This window comes from Ammospiza nelsoni, chromosome 12 (genome assembly GCF_027579445.1).
Source record: "Ammospiza nelsoni isolate bAmmNel1 chromosome 12, bAmmNel1.pri, whole genome shotgun sequence".
NCBI lineage: Eukaryota > Metazoa > Chordata > Aves > Passeriformes > Passerellidae > Ammospiza > Ammospiza nelsoni.
Genome location: NC_080644.1, coordinates 12,567,336 through 12,587,480, shown reverse-complemented (window position 1 = coordinate 12,587,480; position 20,145 = coordinate 12,567,336). Strand labels below are relative to the sequence as shown.

General features: G+C 47.7%; 1 protein-coding gene across 1 annotated transcript in view; it reads right to left on the bottom strand.

Moving 5' to 3' along the window:
* Positions 1 to 7,621: 7,621 nt before the first annotated feature.
* TOX2 (TOX high mobility group box family member 2) overlaps positions 7,622 to 20,145 on the bottom strand; it is a 175,064-nt gene continuing 162,540 nt past the window's right edge. The window contains exons 7-9 of the mRNA XM_059480832.1: positions 18,299 to 18,706; positions 16,374 to 16,504; positions 7,622 to 8,824 (exon numbers count right to left, since the gene is read on the bottom strand). Of these exons, the coding sequence (XP_059336815.1) occupies positions 8,788 to 8,824; positions 16,374 to 16,504; positions 18,299 to 18,706 (576 nt within the window). The 3' untranslated portion in view covers positions 7,622 to 8,787. The remainder of the gene's footprint in view (positions 8,825 to 16,373; positions 16,505 to 18,298; positions 18,707 to 20,145) is intronic.

Below are 20,145 nucleotides of genomic sequence, written 5' to 3'. Positions count from 1 at the left end.
TTGCAACATGAGTTTAGATTGCTTTTCAATTATTCAAAATAAGATATTTAGCTGCTTTTTTCCTCTTCATAGTCGGAGACCAAACCTGGTGTAGATTTTGTGAATGTTCCCAATGGAATTATTGAGTACTGAGAGAGGCTCTGAGTGCCTGTGGTATTTTGGCAGAAATACCCTCAAATATTTAGGGTTTTTTTTGTGGCTGGCTTTTATTTCCTTGTGATTTCAATGGAAGGGGACAGTCCCTGTGGGCACTGCTGCAGCTCCAGGAGGAAGCTGGGACTTGCCCACCTGGGTGACATCAGCAAAGGGGACAATCCATGAGAGAGGTGAAAGGAGGAGGTCCCAGGAGATGAGATCTGAGGGTGGAAAAGGCCTTCAAATCCATCCTGCCCCACCTTTTTCCTTGGTAATTTTAGAAGCTGGAAGAGCATCCCCACAGTCCATTTCCAGAGTGTTGGTAGGAAAATGGGGAGAGTGCCTCTGGCCTTTTTCCCTCTGTATCCCACATTCACTGAGGAGAGTGGGAGACAGGGTGAGCTTCCTGAAGGGCAGGACTACTCAAAAGACCAGCCACAATTAAAGCACTCAAATAAAGATCTAATTATAAAAACTCCCCTGCATAACTACTGAAATATTTGGTGTAAATTGCTTGGGGAAAAAATTTTATTATAAACTGTGCACCAAGCCAATAAATCTCCTTGCAGTGTAGTGCTTCTGGAGATGCTATCTCATGTTCTGACAGTCTGTGCACTCCAGAAAGAGGAAAAAAAAAGGTTCAATATGGTCTGAAATTCCTTCATCCTGTTTCTGTGCACTCCAGAAAGAGGAAAAAAAAAGGTTCAATATGGTCTGAAATTCCTTCATCCTGTTTCTGTGCTAACTTCCCCCAAGCCAGTCTGTCTCCTGGAGAAATCCCAAATCCCTGGGACTTCTTCCAGGCCTCCTCTGGATTGTGGGAGTTACCAGCTCCTACTCAGGCGACAGAAATGATGACACACTCCATGTGCCCAAGGGGATGGAGAGAGGCAGTCCGACCCTGGGTGTTCCTGCTGCATGGAGCCCACAGGGATGTTGGGTGAAGCTGGCTGCAGTTCAGGTGGCCCAGGTGGCTCTCTCCAGCCAGTGGTCCTGTTGCTCCCCATGGGGCTGAAATATAGGATTAAATCAGGGATGGAGGGGTTTAAATCAGGGGTTGTCTTGTGTTGGAAATGCAAGATGTGGCTGGGGCTGTGTATTCTATTTCCCATCTGTCAGAGCTGGGGCAGCTCTCTGCTGTTCCTGGGCAGTTTTTTCTTTATCTCTCCCACAGCCAACCCTCCCTCCAGGAGATCTCTGCTGTCCATGGCCACTGAGTGTCCCTGCAGGGCTGATCCAATCCCAGCATCCCATGGGGAGATGCTCCGCCCAGGGGAGGAGCCAAGCATTCCTACCTGGATCCAATCTGAGCCTGGCACAGCACAGCAGCCTTTGCCCCCTGCATTGCCAGAGGAGCAGCTTTCTGCTGCCCTGCACGGCCAGAGGGAGCCCAGGCCCATCTGCAGCAGCCCTGGAGCTGCAGAGGAAAACTCCCCCCTTGTGCAGGATCCCTGCTGCAGCAGAGCCACAGCTGGCACTGCAGGAGGGCTGAGCCCCCATGGCATGGGGCTGGGACACCCCCCTGACACACAGGGGACAGGGCCTGTGATCACTCTGGCAGGGTTGGTTTGCACTATTGCATTGTTTATTTTATTTTTATTTTCTTCCCAAATAAAGAACTGTTACTCCTACTCCCATATCTTTGTCTGAAAGCCCCTTGATTTCAAAATTATAATAATCAGAGGGAGGGGGTTTACATTTTCCATTTCAGGGGAGGCTCCTGCCTTCCTCAGCAGACACTGGTCTGTTCAAACCAGGACAGGGAGCAGGAGCCACATCCCCCAGAGGTGCCCACAGTGAGCTGTGACCAACCTGTGGGTGATCAGGAGGGAATCCAGAGGGGAATTGCTGGTTTTGCCTGGGAGTTTCTCAGACAGCAACAGGATTTTCAGCTTGTTTATTGCTAAAAGGTGACATTTTTAACTTCCCCCTTTGCCAGGAGCCACAGGAAGGGTTGAGGAGCTGACGGAACCTGGCTATGGAGGAGCTGCTCAGCTGAAGGGTGTCCCTATGGCAGTGTGGACAGGGATGCTCAACCATGGGACAGGGGGGTGTAAGAGGAGGGTGAAGTCACACCAGGCTCCAGCAGACCCTCTAGGACAGATGGATCCACATTTTCCATCTGTTTTCCCTCCACAAGCAGCAGCTCTGAGGGAGATGGACGGCCCAGGGCACGCATGGCTCTCCTGGCTTTGCACAAGGCATTGACCTTTGGTCTGTATCCCATCTAAAATAAGTGTCATTTTATAGCCATACCCACCTGCCGTGACCAAAACTTCATCTGGGAAGCAATGAAATGTGCATTAATTACACATTGAAGAGCAGTGGAAGTGTTCCTCTCTCCCACAGACTCGCAGTGCAGGAAGCTTCATTCATCATAAAATTTTAATGGGATCACAGGCTGAGGAATTGCATTTTGCCTCTGTGGCTGAGTGCTGGCAGTGACTTCAGGCAGCTGCAGGTCCCCACCTGGCTGCCCTTAAAGGAGGAGGGAGAGCACTGCAGCATCTCCCAGTCCTTGCTGCTTCTCTGTGTGTTCCCAGGTTTTGGTGCCTCAGAGCCACAAAGGGAGCATGAACAGAGGGAGAGGAGCAAGGCAGGGTGGGGACAGGAGCCCTGGGGGTGCAGAAGGGGAGGCTGAGCTCTGCTGAAGGCACTCAGCTGCCCAAACACCTGAAATGAGCTCAGCAGTCTCATCTGCACAAACACCACCTCCCAAGCCCTGCTTTATCTGACCTCTGTGCCCACAATAATAATGGAGAGCAACAGAAAGTTCTCTAATGTGCCTGCAGTTGGAATAAAGTAACCCCACTAGGAATAAAATGTCCAGCAATTACCCTGCCAGGTATTATTGTGCTGATTTATCAAATTGCAGTTGAAAGTCAAGAAGAGTTGAGGAGACAGTGATAAAACATCTGATCTCAACTCTGACTCTCAATTACCCTCCTGGCCAGCACAGTATTTCATCTGGAGCAATTGTTATTCCTCTCTTCATCTTCAAAAATCATCACTCAGACTGGGAATTTTGCACTCCTTGTGTTCTGCCTGCACTCTGTGAGGAGCTGCCAAGGGGATGCTGAGGTTTAGGGAATCACAAACCTCCTGCTGCAGGGTGGAGCACATGGAGGGAAGGCAAACTGCCTGTGCTTCACCCCTGTGAGACACGGGCTCCTTTTTGGGCCCTCCAGTTTGCAGAAGGATGGCAAAGGTGCCTCATGTCGTGTTTGCCTGGTGGGCAGAGCCCTTCCAGCCCTTGGGGACAGCAGTGGGCAGAGGGCAGGAGAAGCACAGCTGGTCCTGCTGAGGAGGTTCCCATCCCAGCCCTTGTTCCTGGAGCACTGGGGGCAGCTCTGGTGCATGGAAAAGGAGGATGTGGAACTGTTGGAGAAGTCCAGAGGAGGCCATGGAGTTGCTGAGGCTTCCTGTGGAGAGAGGCTGAGAGAGCTGGGGCTGTTCAGCCTGGAGAAGAGAAGGTTGTGTGGAGACCTCCCAGCACCTTCCCAGGGTGTGAAGGGGCTACAGGGAAGCAGGAGAGTGGCTCTTCCTCAGGAACTGCAGTGACAGGACAAGGGGAATGGGATCCAACTGAAAGAGGAGACATTTAGATTATGTTAGGAAGGAATTGTTCCCTGTGAGGGTGGGCAGGCCCTGGCACAGGGTGCCCAGAGCAGCTGAGGCTGCCCCTGGATCCCTGGCAGTGCCCAAGGCCAGGCTGGGCAGCGCTGGGAGCAGCCTGGGACAGTGGAAGGTGAACTTTAAATGATGAGCTTTAAAGTCCCTCCCAGCCCAAACCATTCAGTGATTCCATGATCCCACGCTTGTCTCTGGGCTGGGCCATGCCACGGTGGCAGTGTGGATGTTCTGGTGGCCCCACCTTGGTCAGGCACAGGAGGAGGAGGAGCTGGAGGTGCTGTGCAGCCCCTGCTGGGTCTGACACCCAACCTGTGCCTGGCACTGCCCAGCCTGAGGGTCCTGGTGCCCAGAGCCAGCTCCCAGGGCTGCAGCTCATGTCCTTTGTGGTGGTGTTCACAGGGGTCCCAGGAGGAGGGAAGAGATGAGAATCTGACTCCGTGTCTCAGAAGGCTTGATTTATTATTTTATGATATATATTATATTAAAACCATACTAAAAGAATAGAAGAAATGATCTCATCAGAAGGCTAGCAAAGAAAGGCAGGAAAAGAATGATAATAAAATCTTGTGATTGACCAGAGAGCCTGAGCCAGCTGACTGTGATTGGCCATTAATTAGAAACCACATGAGACCAATCACAGATGCACCTGTTGCATTCCACAGCAGCAGATAATCACTGTTTACATTTTGTTCCTGAGGCTTTTCAGCTTCTCAGGAGCAAAAATCCTAATGAAAGGATTTTTCATAAAATGTGTCTGTGACAGTCCTTCATCATGGACTCACTCTGCATCCCAGATCCTTTGGGAACAGGGACACCTGCCAAGGTTCAGGTCTGCCCTGGGTGGGCACCAGGACCTCACCAAGGTTGGCACAAGGCCCCTGCTCCCAGCATGTGCTGCAGCTCTCAGGGACCTACCTGGGGTTTGTCAGAGGAAGTTCTTTCCTTTGATCCTTCTCTCAGTACTTCCACTCCATCACCTTAGCAATGATAACACAGATGTAGCAAAGTGTCCTCCCAGCACTGCTGGGGCACTGGTAGCCCCACAGCTCAGGGTGGTGCCACAGGAGGATGCACAGGTGGGGACAAGACTCTCCCCACATACCCTGGCAGTGTGGGGGGCTGTGTCCTGCTGGGGCTGTGGGATGTTGGTGGATATTCCCCATTTCTGTGGGAGCCAGGCATGGCACCCCCCTGGGGCAGTGCTCGAAGGGTTAACAGCACCGAGATGCTGCTGCTGAGCTTATTACCCCTTATTACACCCTGCAGCACTGCTAATTATGTGTTAATTAACCAAAGTCAATTAGCCAGGGCTCTCCCTGCCTCTTCACATCCCTGTCCATCATTAGCCCAAAGTCTGGGAATTCCTGCCTTGGTCCTGCCCTGCAAACTCTGGCCCCAAAGCTGTTCCAGAGCCTTTTGAGGACCCAACCAGTGCTCTTTGACTTGAACTTGGAGCTCCACAGCTCATCCTGCCCCAGAACACCACCCTGCCTTTGGGGCAACTGGAGAGGAGGCGAAGGGGAGCCAATATCCTTCTTCAAATATGGAAAAAATTACCGCGACAAGGAAAGCAATTAATTCTTCCCCACGTTCAAAAGCAAGGGATTTGCTTTGTAGGGAGAGAGATTTAAGTTATCTGCCTGGAATTTAAAGGTTTTTAAAGGGAGGTTAGGCACACAGGCAAGGTTTAGGGAGAGCTCACCCTGCCCTGAGGCTTCTTGAGACCCTGCTACTGAATTTTCCAGTGCTGTTAATAACAGAGCCAGGGTTCAAGGCAGGGGGAAGCTCCCCCAGCCCCACCAGCCCTGCCTGGCCCAGGGCCCCAGGTCCTGACCCTCCAGGCTGGGCTGAACCCCATGGTTGAACTGGATGTGCCCTTCCAGCACTTGCAGAGAGGTAAAAATGGAGAACAGCTAATTGGAAAGGGAGATAGCGACAGGACAAGTGGGAATGGATTTAAACTGGAAGAGAAGAAATTCAGGATATTGAGAAGGATTTTTCCCTTGTGAGGGTGGGCAGGCCCTGGCACAGGGTGCCCAAAGCAGCTGTGACTGCACCTGGATTCCTGGAAGTGTTCAAGGCCAGGTTGGAGCAACTTGGGATAGTGGAAGGTGTCCTGCCCATGGACATATTTTATGAACACATCATCACAGACACATTTTATGAAAAATCCTTTCGTTAGGATTTTTTCTCCTGAGAAGCTGAGAGGCCTCAGAGGAAAAGAAAAACAATAATTATCTGCTGCTGTGGAATGCAACAGGTGCATCTGTGATTGGTCCATGTTGATTGTTTCTAATTAATGGCAAATCACAGTCCAGCTGTCTCAGACTCTCTGGTCTGTTACAAGATTTTGTTATCATTCCATTCCATTCCATTCCATTCCTTGCTAGCCTTCTGATGAAATACTTTCTTCTATTCTTTTAGTGTAGTTTTAATATAATATATATATCATAAAATAATAAATCAGCCTTCTGAAACATGGAGTCAGATCCTCATCTCTTCCCTGGTCCTGGGACTCCTGCGAACACCACCTCAGGGATGGGTTGAAATGGGCTTTAAGGTCCCTTCAACCCAAACCACTCTGTCTCTGTGATGGTGGACAGCAGGCTCAGCTCCCAGTCCCTTCCCTGGAGCAATTCCAGCTCCGTGACAATTAGCCAACAGCTGGAATACCATTTAAGCACAGCTGCCATCATGCAAATTTAGAGATTAGTAGGGATTAAAGTGGTTTGGAAAGCCCCACAATTTCTCATTAATTCTCCAGGGCCTCTAATAGCCAACTGCCCTCCATTCCCCATATGGCTCCACATGCCCAGGGCTGGAGATGGGTCACTGTGCCCTCGTGGTGCCCCAGGGCAGCCACCAGCCCTGGGAGAGAAACAGAAGTGCTTCTCTTCTGCTCTGCAGAAATGTAGGGAGGTGGCCAGAAAGCTGTCAATTTGTGGTTACAGCTTTGCACAGCTGCCCCTAAGTTGTCAAGGTCACCTTTCAGTGGCTCCCTGGGGTGATGCCCCACAAACCTCCTCAGGGGAGGCCTCCCAAGGGCTCCAAATCCATGGCCACAGTGACCCAAAGGTGACAGAGCTGGGGATGGACATCAGGGGGATGGAGAGCATGGAGAGTTTGTCCCACCTTCCTTCAGAGGGACAAACCACAGGCACCTGGTGGCACCAAGACCCCCAGTGATGATCCCTTCCAGACCTTCCAGAAGCTCTCCCTGGAGGAAATCCTGTCTCCTTGCTGTCACAGACATCTTTTATGGAAAATTCTTTCCTTAGGATTTTTCCTCCTGAGAAGCTGAAAAGCCTCAGGAACAAAATGTAAACATTGATTATCTGCTGCTGTGGAATGCAACAGGTGCATCTGTGATTGGTCTCATGTGGTTGTTTCTAATTAATGGCCAATCACAGCCCAGCTGGCTCAGACAGAGAGCTGAGCCACAAACCTTTGTTATCATTCTTTGCTATTCTATTCTTAGCTAGCCTTCTGATGAAATCCTTTCTTCTATTCTTTCAGTATAGTTTTAATGTAATATATATAATAAAATAATAAATCAGCCTTCTGAAACATGGAGTCAGATCCTCGTCTCTTCCCTCAACCCAAGACCCCTGTGAACACCGTCACACCTTGCCATGATAACTCCAGAAAGGTTTTCATAATATTCCATTTCCCCCCCTTCTTTTAATAATTGTGTATTTATTATGACATTAATTACTTTGATATTGCAGAGTGAGAAGAGGGCAGGGCAGGTGAGGATGTGGTGGGACAGGAGAGAGGGTTGGAAAGCTGAGGAGGACAAGGCAGAGGCCACATCCAGGATGTCCCCCAGAAAAAGGAGAGACTGCTTCAGCTCTACTTTTCATATGTTTTATTATAAAGAAAGGTAAGATAAGCATTGTGAACCGAATGTGCCAGGTGCTGCTAAAGCAGCACCCTCAAACAAAATAAAAAATAAAAAAACCCCCAAAAATGCACCTTATGAGAAAGTGTAATTATGCTCTCTATTTTTTTCATAAATAGACAAAAATCATTGTCAGCAATTTTTTTAAATAGATGGACATATGGCCGGAAAAAAATAATAATGCCATACAACATGGATATAAATTGTCCATTTCTTGCTGTACAAATAATAGAAACAAGTTTGGCAGGCTTTTTTTTGTTGTTTTTTTATACACATCTCCCTTCTATGTATAACTAAAAAATGTGCTACAATTAATATAAAATGCTTTTACTATAAAGTAAACTACTAATTTCTTTCACAAAAAAATCTTAAAGATGTCTTTAGCACAGCTCTAAAACACTTAGTAAACTACTTACAACTATCCAACAAATTATATTTTCATGATCTCTTTCACATTTGTCCTCTCATAGTTTGCCTTCTGCTCTCTCCCCCACCTACCTAGCAATAGTTTTTATTTATTTTTGTAATTTTTTTTTCGCCAGACCATCCAAGGCCTTTGCATGTACAATATTCACACAAACTTCACATTTTCTTGCACAAAGTTTAGTGCTGTTAGCAAGTCAAAAGAGTGCATCCTCCTACTGAGCTGGCCTAATGCTGCAGGACACCAGACCTGGGTTTATGCTGCGTCTAAAAGCAGTTCACTAGGAAAACAGTCCGTAGCTAAGCTGATGGCAAGCAGAAAAACGGTGTCCTTAGTTTAACTTCATCATTTTTTTTGTTGGTTTTGCGCTTGTTTTATTATTTTTATTTGAATTTTCTCTCTTTATTTCTTTTTTTTGTTCTTTGCGATTTACGAGGTGGGGTTTTTTTGGGGGGGGGGGTGGGAGGGGGGAAAACTTCCACAGAAAGTAGACTTTTTTTTTTTGTTTAGAGTTCAAAAAGAAAGGGAAAAAAAAAAAAAAAAAGAGAAAACTGCTCTTAGAGCCTGGAAACGAAGCCAGCGCCGAGGTGCGGTGGAGCCGCGCCGCCCATCCGACCGCTCGTGCCTCCGGGGGCTGGAGCATTGACCCTCTCAAGTGTCCTTCTGGTGAGCCTCCTCCAAGGGGTGCTGAGCCTTAGGTGAGGTAGAGTGCCTTGTCCCTTGGCAGCATGCTGTAGGAGAGAGCAGAGGCAGTGAGACAGCAGGGAAGGCACAGCTGGCACAGCTGGCACACAGTTTGTGCCACCCCGTGGCTTTCAGGGTGATGCCGTTTTCATTTTTATTCTTTCATATTGATGCCTTAAGTTTTTAGCTTTATATTTTCCAGACCCTGTAGTGCAATAGTGTATAACTCTAGTGACACTCCTTGTAGAGTGTCAGTAAGCTCTCTTCACATTTTGGTCAGACAGTTCCAGAGTGCCTTGTCCCTTGGCAGCATGCTGTAAGAGAGAGCAGAGGCAGTCAGACAGCAGGGAAGGGGCTGGCACAGCTGGCACACGGTTTGTGCCATGCCCTGACTTTCAGGGTGATGCTGTTTTCATTTTTACCTGTTTTTCTTTCATTTTGATGCCTTAAGTTTTTAGCTTTTATATTTTCTAGATCCTGCATTAGTGTATAACTCTGAACTCTCGTAGAGTGTCTGTAAGCTCTCTTCACATTTTGGTCAGACAGAACAATCCTTTTCCAGATGGGAACCAAGGGCATCACTGCAGCCTCATGCCCAAAAAAGTATAAACAAAAGTGAATTGTGGGGAGCAAACTGGGGGAATGTGACTTCATTACCTGTAATTGGACAATTAACCCCTGATATGCAATTAGACCAAACTTATATCTGAAAAACTCATGACTTTTATCTATCTTGGTTGCAACCTCTGCTAGGCTCTTGCACTGCCCAAGGTGTGTCCATTGAAGGCCTTCAGTAAATACCTACTTTATTCCTTTAATTCTGTCTAGCCTCTGTTCTAGGTAGCCTCTCCAAGGCATCAATTTGTTCTCTGTATTCTTTACACATATATTTGTTGTATTAGTGGCCAGTTTTCCCTGTAGTTTTCCATGCTCTTTCCCTAGGTAGAAAGATGAAACATATTTCAAAGCTCCTGTCCTATCTTGGTTCTCTCTGGCAACCAAGGTGGAAAAGCAGCTTTTCAGAGATATTTCCATCAACAAAGTACCAGTCCCATGTGAGGGAGGGGAAGACTTAGAAGGGAATTTACCCATGGGTGGGAATTGCATCACCACTTGTGCTCCTAATTGGTGCTTCTTGTCAATGATGCTAATTTACCAAACTTATAGAACTGCCTGCACCCCCATGGGGGTGGGCTTTTGTGGACATTATTCCATAAGTTCCCCTGAAGGCCTCCAACAAAGACCAGCTTTCATATCACCTCCTGTACTAATATAATTTCAAATGTGAGTGTTGTTTCATGTACAGGTTGAAAAAGGCATCAAGGGCACAAAACACAGGGTGGGCTGCACACAGAGGGAGAACAGCAGGATCATTCAGGTTGGAAAACCCCTCTAAGATCAAGCCCAACCATTCTCCCAGCACTGCCAAACCATGTCCCCAAGTGTCACATCCACGTACCTTTTAAAGCCCCCTAGGGATGGTGTCTCCACCACTGCCCTGGGCAGCTCTTCCAATACTTGACCACTCTTTTTCTGCCGATTTTTTTTCCAAATACCCAATCTAAACCTCCCTTGGTGCAATTTGAGGCTGTTTCATCTTGTCCTGTGAGCCCAGCTCTCACCTGCCCACACCTCTGTCAGGGGGTAGCCCTGACCTAACCCTAGGAGGTAACCCTAACTCCAACCCAAAATTTCAGGCTGTAGTTGTAGAAATTGAGAAGGTCCCCCTGAGAGTTGGATGCAATTTTATTTCTTCCTGAATTTCAGCTATAAAGGCTACAACATCATTTTCTTCCTGTGGCTTGGTGGGGCTGCAGGGCAGGGCCAGCTCTGGGGGTCCCAGTAGATCCCACCAGCAGCATGTTGGAATGCTGTGCCTGGGATCAGCCCCAGGGCCACCATCCCCTGCTTCATCACACCTGACACTGAGCCAAGCAGGTTTAGAGAGTGAATTTTGGATCAAATGTGCTCATTCTCACACTGCATCAGGAGAGCCCAAAGAGGGAGCCCAGATGCTCTTTTTTTCTGGGACATAGTACAGAGAGAAGTGGCTGAAGTCCCTCTCCCCTGGCTGATGATCTGTGGAGCTTTTGGTCTGAGATTTAGGACTTCCAATGGGACACACACAATGGAAACATCACCAGCTCCATGAAGACATCTTGGCCTTAAAAAGTGTTAAAAGTTCAAGTTAAAAGTCTTGGGAGGTTCTGGTGTGGGTGTGTTTGTGAGTGGAATAATAGAGAAGGGGCAGACAGCAGAGCAGGGCTGGTGCTGATAGAGCTGTCTTCTGACAGAGTCAAGAGCCCACCCTCTGCTAATCTCCACATTTTATAATCTGCATTTAAAATGCACAGTCTTCCCTCCTGCACTCAGAAAAGATTTAATGCCACTGAGCAGCAGCGAGGTATTCCAGTCCTAAAACTTCATTAATTTTACACAGCATGCTGCAGAGCATTTCCCAGTTCATTACGAAGTATTACCATAAATAATTGAATCCAAACGAAGTGCAGTTGTGATGGGTTATCTTTGCCTTTTTATAGTGTTTGCTCATTTAGCTGCTGATTTGGAAAATTCCCCCCTTTGGAGAGGATCAGTTCATTGTTGGAAGGAATTAGGGAGGTTATAAATGCCTGGATCTAGTGGCTGTACATTGGGTTTTGTGCCTGGACAAGGTGTCATGGACAGTGCCCCAACTTTTAGTCTATATCAGACGGGGGAAAAGTTGCTAAAGCATGACAAAAAGAGGGGGGAAAAGTTGTTGCTGAAGAATGACAAAAAGAACCTAATCCATGCCTTAAAACAAGAGGAAGGATGTAGAAAGATGAATCCAGTTCAGTGTTGTCCCAAAAATACCTAAGTGAGAGGAGACAAAGGTAATCATAGAATGTTTTAGGATGGAAAGGACACAACCCCTGGAGAAAGTTTTTTTTTGAGAGATTTGTAATCAGAAAGGAGATTGTGGAGAGATTTGTGATCAGAAAACAAGGCAGGAAAAACAAGGGAGGTGCTTTGAGGAGTTAAGATTGAATTAGGGATTAAGAAACTTTTGCAAGTGATTGTAAACCAAGCTGCATCTCTGGTAGAGGTGAGGCAGCTCCCGTGGGGAAAATTCCCGTGGAACAGAGGAATTCAGTGCTGGGAAAGAGCAGGTGCCAGAATCAGGCTGTCAGGTGAGGGAGACAGGGGACTGGGAAAGGAATTTGTGATGTGGTGGCAAAAAAGCACTGAAATTGTGTGCTGCAGTCACTTGTGGGAAGTGATAGTCAAACACCAAGCAGGAGCTGAGAAATGCTCCCATGTCTTTGCTCACAATCTAGGACAGCTTGGGCTTCAGCCCAGAAAGAGCCAGGAAAATTGGATGGAAGTCAGTAAGCACAAAGTCATTAAGAATAGGGAGAGCAGGAGGTAAGGAACATTTAAAACTCTCTCTGCAGCGTGGCTGAGTTATGAATTAAGGAGTGTCTGCTCACAGCATCCCAGAATTTGCAGGGCATGAGGGAAGAAGTGTCATTTGATGGCATTTTAACTAGCAAGCATAGGCTGGGAAACAAAAATCCCTACAGCAGTTCCCTGATTAGATAGAGAAGGACAGAGAGAAAGACAACCTTGTCAGTTTTTCTGAAGTTATCTGGATGACAAACACAAAAGAAAACGAGGCTTGGGAGGTTTTACCCCAGCTAACCCAGTGCCAACAGATGTTGGATGTTAAAGAAATATCAAGGTAAGACATGAAATAAAATTCATTACCCAGCAGGGCTGTCTGTGTGCTGGGGAGGTTGGGATGATCCTCTCTGCCAGGAATCTGGGGCTCTGCAGCTCAGTTACATCCCATCAAGAACAATCCCTTCTCTTTCCAGCCAGGTTTTGTTCCTCACAGTGCTGCTTTAATTGCAATTAAGCTGAATGCACTTCTGAGGTTGAAATGGGCCATTACATGGTCCAGAGACTTCCCAAATATTCCTAGGGCAGCACTGATGGACCAAACCCATGGAGACAACATCCCTTTATCACTGCTGTGCCCAAGATCTGCTGAGGGTTGGACCCACCCAGCTAATGAAAGGTGCTGTGGAGGAGCCCCATGACAACTCTGAATGTCACTTGGAAATTAGTGCAAAGGAGAAGATTCAGGGAGATCATGGAATCCTAGAGTGGATTGGGTGGGAATGGCCCTTAAAGCTCATCTGGTTCCCAAGGACACCTTCCACCGTCCCAGGCTGCTCCAAGCCCTGTCCAGCCTGGCCATGGACATCCCCAGGGATCCAGGGGCAGCCACAGCTGCTCTGGGCACCCTGTGCCAGGGCTGCCCACCCTCACAGGGAACAATTCCCTCCCAATATCACATCTAACCCTACCCTGGCAGCGAGAAGCTGTAGGGGGATAGAATATAAGAAAATAAAGGTAGTACAGAAAGTAATCTTACCCCCAAGGAGTTGCAGCTGGGTTAATTATCAAAGATTAGGAGCAGGCCTGACCTTAACAGGCCACAGTTGTAACCAGTGAGAAGAAGAGTGCTATAAAAGAGTGGGGTGATGGTTGAGAAGGGAACTGGAGTCAGTTGGCTGCTGTGAGAAGAAGGAAGAGTTGGTGCTTAGAGGAGATGCCTATGAGAAATATCAAGGAGGTGTGAAACTCTTGCAATAAGGAGACAACAATATGGAACCTTTGCAGTGTAATGACAACAGGAAGCTGTTCCCCCTTGCCCCATCCTTCCTTGCCCTGGCTGTGGAGATCCAGATCATCTCTTCTCTTGGCTTGTGAGCAGCCTTGAGGCAGAGGGAGCTGCAGATGTTTGTGACTGCTCCAGGTGATGCAGAGGGGCACTGAGGCTGCAAATCCCAGGGCAGCAGAAGTGGGAGGTGAGGGCACTGCTGGCACACTAGATTTACAATAAATGAGAACAATCCAGCTTTGGGCACTGCTGTGCCTTCAGTCACAGGAGGTGGCTCCTTCCTCAGCAGACACTATGATACTTCAAGTGCACTAAGCACTTTCTGCAGGACTGATCTCTATCCATTTGAGTTCCTTGCTGTTATCTACTATAATAATTATCTGGAAGTCTCTGCATAATCTGTCTGTTTTTTTTTTCTTTTCTTTTTTTTTTTTTTTTTTTTTTCCCCAGGAAGCTGTGATAAACCCATGAAATTTGATATGTCTGCTGTGACAAAGGCATGAAATGCATGAGCTTTGATCATGAATTGCATGGGCCCTCTGCTTACAGTGTGGCACTGCAGCCAGATGTCACAGAGCTTGTTTTAGCAACACAGAACTCAGTCCCCACTGCTATGGGAACATTTCACCTGTTTCTGGAGTGCCCTGGGCTTTCTGCATGGGACCCAGGCAGTGGGATTTGCACAGGGAATCAAATGTTTTCCCAGCTGATCCCTTAGAAGTGATGCTTATTTCTAGGGAATTTCATTCCTGGGATCTGCCCAGCACCTCTGGAAATTGGGATCCGTGTGCCACAGCCCCCCAGGCACCTTCAGCATTTTACCCATGACATGTGAAGTGACTTTTACAATCAGCTCCTGGTCCTGTTCCCTCTTCCAGGCTGTCTCCAGAGACTTCAGGAAGGAGCATGCAAAGGTCTGAGCTATCCATGTCCCTGAGCCCCTGGGGCAGGCAGACAGCAGGGATATTCTAATGGATCAGGCAGTTATTTATTGCTCTGCAAGAAATAAATGTCTGTACACTCTGTGCCCAGCCCAGCAGTGGTGAGTGCTCTGCTGGCACAGACAGAGCTGTGCTCTGAAAAGCCTGGGAGCTGGTTATTTTTTTATTATTTCTCGTGAAAGCACTGTGTTCCAGCACTTGAAGGAAATCAATACTCCAACCATATCCAGTCTCCTTCCCAGCCTGCTCCCAGAGAGAACCCCAGGAATGTTCTAGAGCACAACAGAGCCTCCAAACCATGAGCCAAGAGCAGGGAGCTAGGCAGAGATTGGGAATGGCTTCCACACACTCCCTGCACCCCAGCTTAAAACTGCCCTGATGTTTTCATTTATTGGGGATTTCCAGACCTTCACGCTGGCACATTCATGTCAGAGCTTGTAGGGCATAAGGGGAAGATGTGTGCAGATATCAGTGGGTGTTGGGAAGGATGAAAGTTTGACAAGGAAGTCTCACAGATATGTGTGCTTAGCAGAAAGATTTTTAAATGGAGAGTCTGATGAAGGAATAGAGATGGAAGCAAGTTTTGATATAGAAGAAAAGAATTGCTGAGCCAGTCTCACTGGATAACCAAGGAGGCAAAGGGTGTGTTAGTTAGAAGGGGTTTTTATGGCTTAGAGCAAAGGATAAACCCACCCCAAACAAGAAGAGTTTTTTACCAAGCAGAAAGATAGCACAGGCAAACAAGTCAGCAAATGTGGCAAGTAGAAAAAAGGTCTCAGAATTTTCCACTGCAAGAAAACTGAAAAACAACTTCTAGCTTAAACTGTAATGTACTAACTTTTAGTGATTGGAGAATAGTAACATGAATATGGTAATTACAGTAGTTATGATAGGCTATAGATAATAGTTAAGGTATAGATTGGTTCTACTGTATGAAGATGCTCAGCAAAGAAAAGTCTATAATGCATTGTAACCAAAACCAAAGGGTCTCCAGGCCTGCCTGCAGCTGGAGCTGACAGCTGTGGGCTCAGCTCTGTCACCCACAACCCTGGGCTGCTGGAACATCTTGGATGGAATGAACTCAATTTTGGAGAGCCCCTGGAGTCCTGCATCTCTCATTTCAGCTCTTACGAGTGGGGCTTTCCTGCATGGGGCAGGGGGATGGAGCATTGTGTGGCTCTAGGGAGGATGGAGGATTTGTACACCAGCCCCAGGAATGGTAAGGGTCCTGCTGGTAGGGACAATTCTGGGAGGTTGTGGCCTCAGTGATAAGAGCAATTGCTTTAGGAACAGAGGAACATTGCTTATCACAGAACCACAGAGTAGTCTGGGTTGGAAGGGGACTTAAAGCCCATCTCAATCCATCCACTTTCCACTGTCCCAGGGTGCTCCAAGCCCTGTCCTTGGACACTGCCAAGGATCCGGGGGCAGCCACAGCTTCCCTGGGCACCCTGTGCCAGGGCCTGCCCACCCTCACAGGAAGGATTTCTTTCTAACATTTAATCTAAATTTCTTTTCTTTCAATTTAAAGCCATTCCCCCTTGTCCTATAACTATCTTCCTTTGCAATTGGTTGTTCTCTAACCTTTTAATAAGGTTAGAGAGACTCTAATAAGATTAATAAGACTCTCTAAGCACTGGAAGGCCACATTGAGGCCTGCCCTTATGGACATGGCTGCTTTCAAACCTCCAGGAACTCTGCTGGGGGAATTGCTACAGAAAGAAATGTGTCTAACCCTCCCATGGAATGGAAATAAATAAAAAAGAGGGGAAAAAAGGACAACTTTTCATATCCAATGAAGAATTTATCCATGATTTTTAAGCTACCTCCTTCATGGCATCACTTCAGCGAGCCTACAGAGCTGAGGGAGCCCTGAGCTCCCCTGAGCACAACTGGGCACACATTTTAGGGCAGCAGGGAGCTGTGGGGCACTGTCACTGTCCCAGCCCAGATGTGCAGGAGCAAGGAGCTGTTTTGTGTACTGGCCTGCAGTGGTTGACCCCACACTCCCTGCTGGGGTAGTCGCTGTCCCACTCAGTGCTTCCTGGGGGGTTTGATGCTCCAGGAGAACGGGGTCCAACGCTGTTCTGGAACTCAGACGAAATATGGGAGAAGTCCTGCAGGGTGGAGAGCAAAAGGAGGTTTACAGGGGCATACAAAGCAGGAGAAGAGCAGATTTAAAAAGAGTGCATAATCACATTTACAGGCATTGTCCCCAAACCTGTCAGTTTAGAGCACAGGAGGAGCCCCAGGGACAGAGGGAGGTCCAAGCCCAGACATGGTGTCAGTGCAGCAGCACATTTCACATCCCTTTTCCCTGCTCCTTTTGTCAGGATCCCCCTCCTTGGGACTGGCAATGGCTGTGGGGGACACACAGCCACAAAATCCTTTGGGTTTTTGCAGTCTGGCCACCAAAGCAGTGTCCAGTACAGCCTAACTCCTGTGCAGTTCCCCACCCCAGTGCTCAGGAACAAGGGACAGCCACACAATCAATACTGTCCCCATGAGCTGCCACCACTGGCAACTCAGGACACTGAGGGGCTGCTCAGCTGAAAGCTGATCAGTGTTCCCCATTTTTTGGGGGTGAGTTTAATTAAATTTATATCCATTAGGCAATGTATATAAACCAGATTCATGAGAGTTACCTGGCAAAGAACATGATTTGTTTGAAAATACCCAAATTAGGGCAATGGAAGGTATTTTTTTATTTCTGTATTTTGTTCACAAACCATGTGGAATGGAGTTTCACAAAATGCTGCCCTCAGCAACAGCTCCTAACCCAGTGAGTGATTGTGAGGATCCCCAATAATGCTCTCACCAAATTACAGAAGTCACTTTGGCAGTGCAGAGCTAAAGCCCAGTCCCTGTGCTGGAGAAATTAGGATCATTCAGGTTGCAGAAAACCTCCAAGATCATTGTGTTGCCATTAACCCAGCACTGCCACCCCACCACTAAACCCTGTCCTCACGTGCCACATTTACACATTTTTTGAAAGCTTCCAGGAATGGTGACTCCACCACTTCTCTGGGCAGCTGTTGCACTGCCTGATAACCCTTTCAACAAAGACATTTTGTTTAATTTTCAATCTAAGCATTCTCTGGCACAACTTGAGGCCATCTCTTCTTGTGCTGTCCCTGTTCCCTGTGAGCAGAACCTGACTTGTGGCTGTCTCCTCCTGTCAGGGAGCTGTGCAGAGCCAACAATGTCAAAAATGTGTATTTTATGATTGGCTTTTCTCAAATATTCAAATGAATATTATATGTGTTGTGTTAAAAAGTAATGCTGTAATAATTTTTTAGTAGTGTGTTAAATATAGGTTTAGGTTATAACAAAATGTTAAAATAGAAACTATGCTATGTAGGATACATTTTAAAGAGAGGACTTGCACCAAGATAGAAGCCACAGGACAACTAAATCTTTCAGAGAAAGAGAATTTATTGCTCCATTATCAGGAGAAATGAACTTCTTCCCTCCTCACTCAGCCGAGTTAGGATTAAGAGGAAGAAGCCGACACTGCCCAGACAGAATCCTGTATTTGAATGGAATTTATGCATCATGTATGAGGTGTATGAATATGCAACAGGCTGTTGTTTTTAAGGGTTAATCCTCTGTTAACGTGGGGCCTTTTTAGGGCTTATTTTGCCCAGAAAAGTTACCCGGACTGTCCATAACTCTTTGTTTTTATTGTCCTAATCCAAATTTTCCAAATTATTATTACTCTAATTATATTACAATTTTTATAACCATTTAATTATCATTAAACTTTAAAAATTTAAAAAAACAACAGATTAGCATTTTTCACACACAAGCTCCCCCCCGAACCTCCTTTTCTCCATGCTGAGCCCCATTCCCATCTCCCTCACCCCCTCCTGGTGCTCCATGCCCCCATCCCCACGGAGCCCCACACTGACCTGCTGTCCGGGCGGCGAGGCGTTGATGGGGGGCTGTACCTGTAGTGCCATGGGGGGGGACAGGAGGGGCTGCTGGGGGACCTGCTGCATGCTGAGGGGCTGGGGCAGGAGCGAGCTCTGCGGGTGGTGCAAGGACAGCTGCTGGTGGAGCGGGGGGCTGATCTGGAAGGAGGGAGGAGGGGAGGCACTGATGCTGGGCAGCAGGGGCTTGGAGGGCAGCGTGCGGGGCAGCCCCGCGTGAGGGTGCCCACGGTAGCTCTGCAGCTCCGATGGGGACAGGAAGGAGCCCAGGCCAGGGTAGGGAGAGGATGCCTGAGGCGGCATGGGGTACATGGGCTGCTTGGGAGGGATCATCTTGGAAGGGGGGTTGCTCTGGGTGCTTTTCGTCTCCCCCTGGTCGGCAGAGCTCTGTGGGGAAACAGAGAGGGAGGTGGTGAGGAAGGGAAAGAGGAAACAGTGATATGCATCCTGAGATATCCATCAGTGCAGATAGCCACCCATGGGCTATCCCCGCCAGGGATTGTCTTAGCAAACCCCTCACTAAAGATTGCCCTACACTGTCACAGATATCTTTTATGGAAAATCCTTTCCTTAGCATTTTTCCTCCTGAGAAGCTGAAAAGCCTCAGGAACAAAATGTAAACAATGATTATCTGCTGCTGTGGAATGCAACAGGTGCATCTGTGATTGGCCCATGTTGGATGTTTGTAATTAATGGCCACACACAGCCCAGCTGGCTCGGGCTCTCTGTCTGAGCCACAAACCTTTGTTATCATTCTTTGCTATTTTATTCTTAGCTAGCCTTCTGATGAAATCCTTTCTTCTATTCTTTTAGTATAGTTTTAATGTAATATATATAATAAAATAATAAATCAAGCTTTCTGAAACATGGAGTCAAATCCTCAACTCTTCCCTCATCTTTGGATGTTCACCCCTGTGAACATGGTCACACTACACCACACCTACTACATGGCAGCCCACTTCCACTACATACTGTCTATAGGAGCAGTATTTGCAATCCTAGCAGGCTTTATCCACTGATTCCCTCTATTCACTGGGTGCACCCTCCACTCAACATGGATCCCCATGGATCCTGCTCCTCTCCCACCTGCCCCATGAACTGCCAGCCCTGCAGCAGCTGGGTGCCCACAGCCTGTGTTTGGAGATTGTTTATCCACAGGTGATTGTTTCCATAGCTGGAAAATTAACCCCAGTAACTCAGCTGTGCCTTTGACAGAGCCTGGAGCATCAGGGGGAGTGAACCTGACACCCCAGGTTTAGTTTTTATATTTTCAGATTCTGAGCTGCTTTAGTGTGTAGGTCTGGGCTTCATATGAGGGGATGCTGAGCTCTGTGCACAGAGCAGGGAGACAAAACAATTCCTGCTCCAGCTGGGGACAAATGATCCAAATCTCAGCCCAGGAGCACAAACACCGTGGGCTGGAGAGAGAAAAACAAGCAGGGTGGGACTGCAGGGGCTAAAGCTGGAATGGGACAATGAACTGCAAGGTGCAAATGGAGCAGAACTGATCACAGTGACAGACCCCGTGCCTGGTCGTGCATTTTGGGGCCATTTTGGTTCATCTTGGGTGCAGCCCTGGCTGGGCTCTTGTGCTGCCCAAGGTGGATCCATTGAGGACTTTTAATTAAATCCCTGCTTTATTCTTTAGCTCTGCCTAGTCTCTGTTCTAGGGCAGCCTTCCCAAGGCATCAAACCAGTGCAGACACAAACTGCCCCCAGCAGGTCACTGCTTTGGGTGGCTGACAAACCCATCCTGCTTCCAGCAGAGTATAAATGGGTCTATAAACCCTCTGCTTTCCCCATCCTGTGCATCCCTGCAGCCCTGG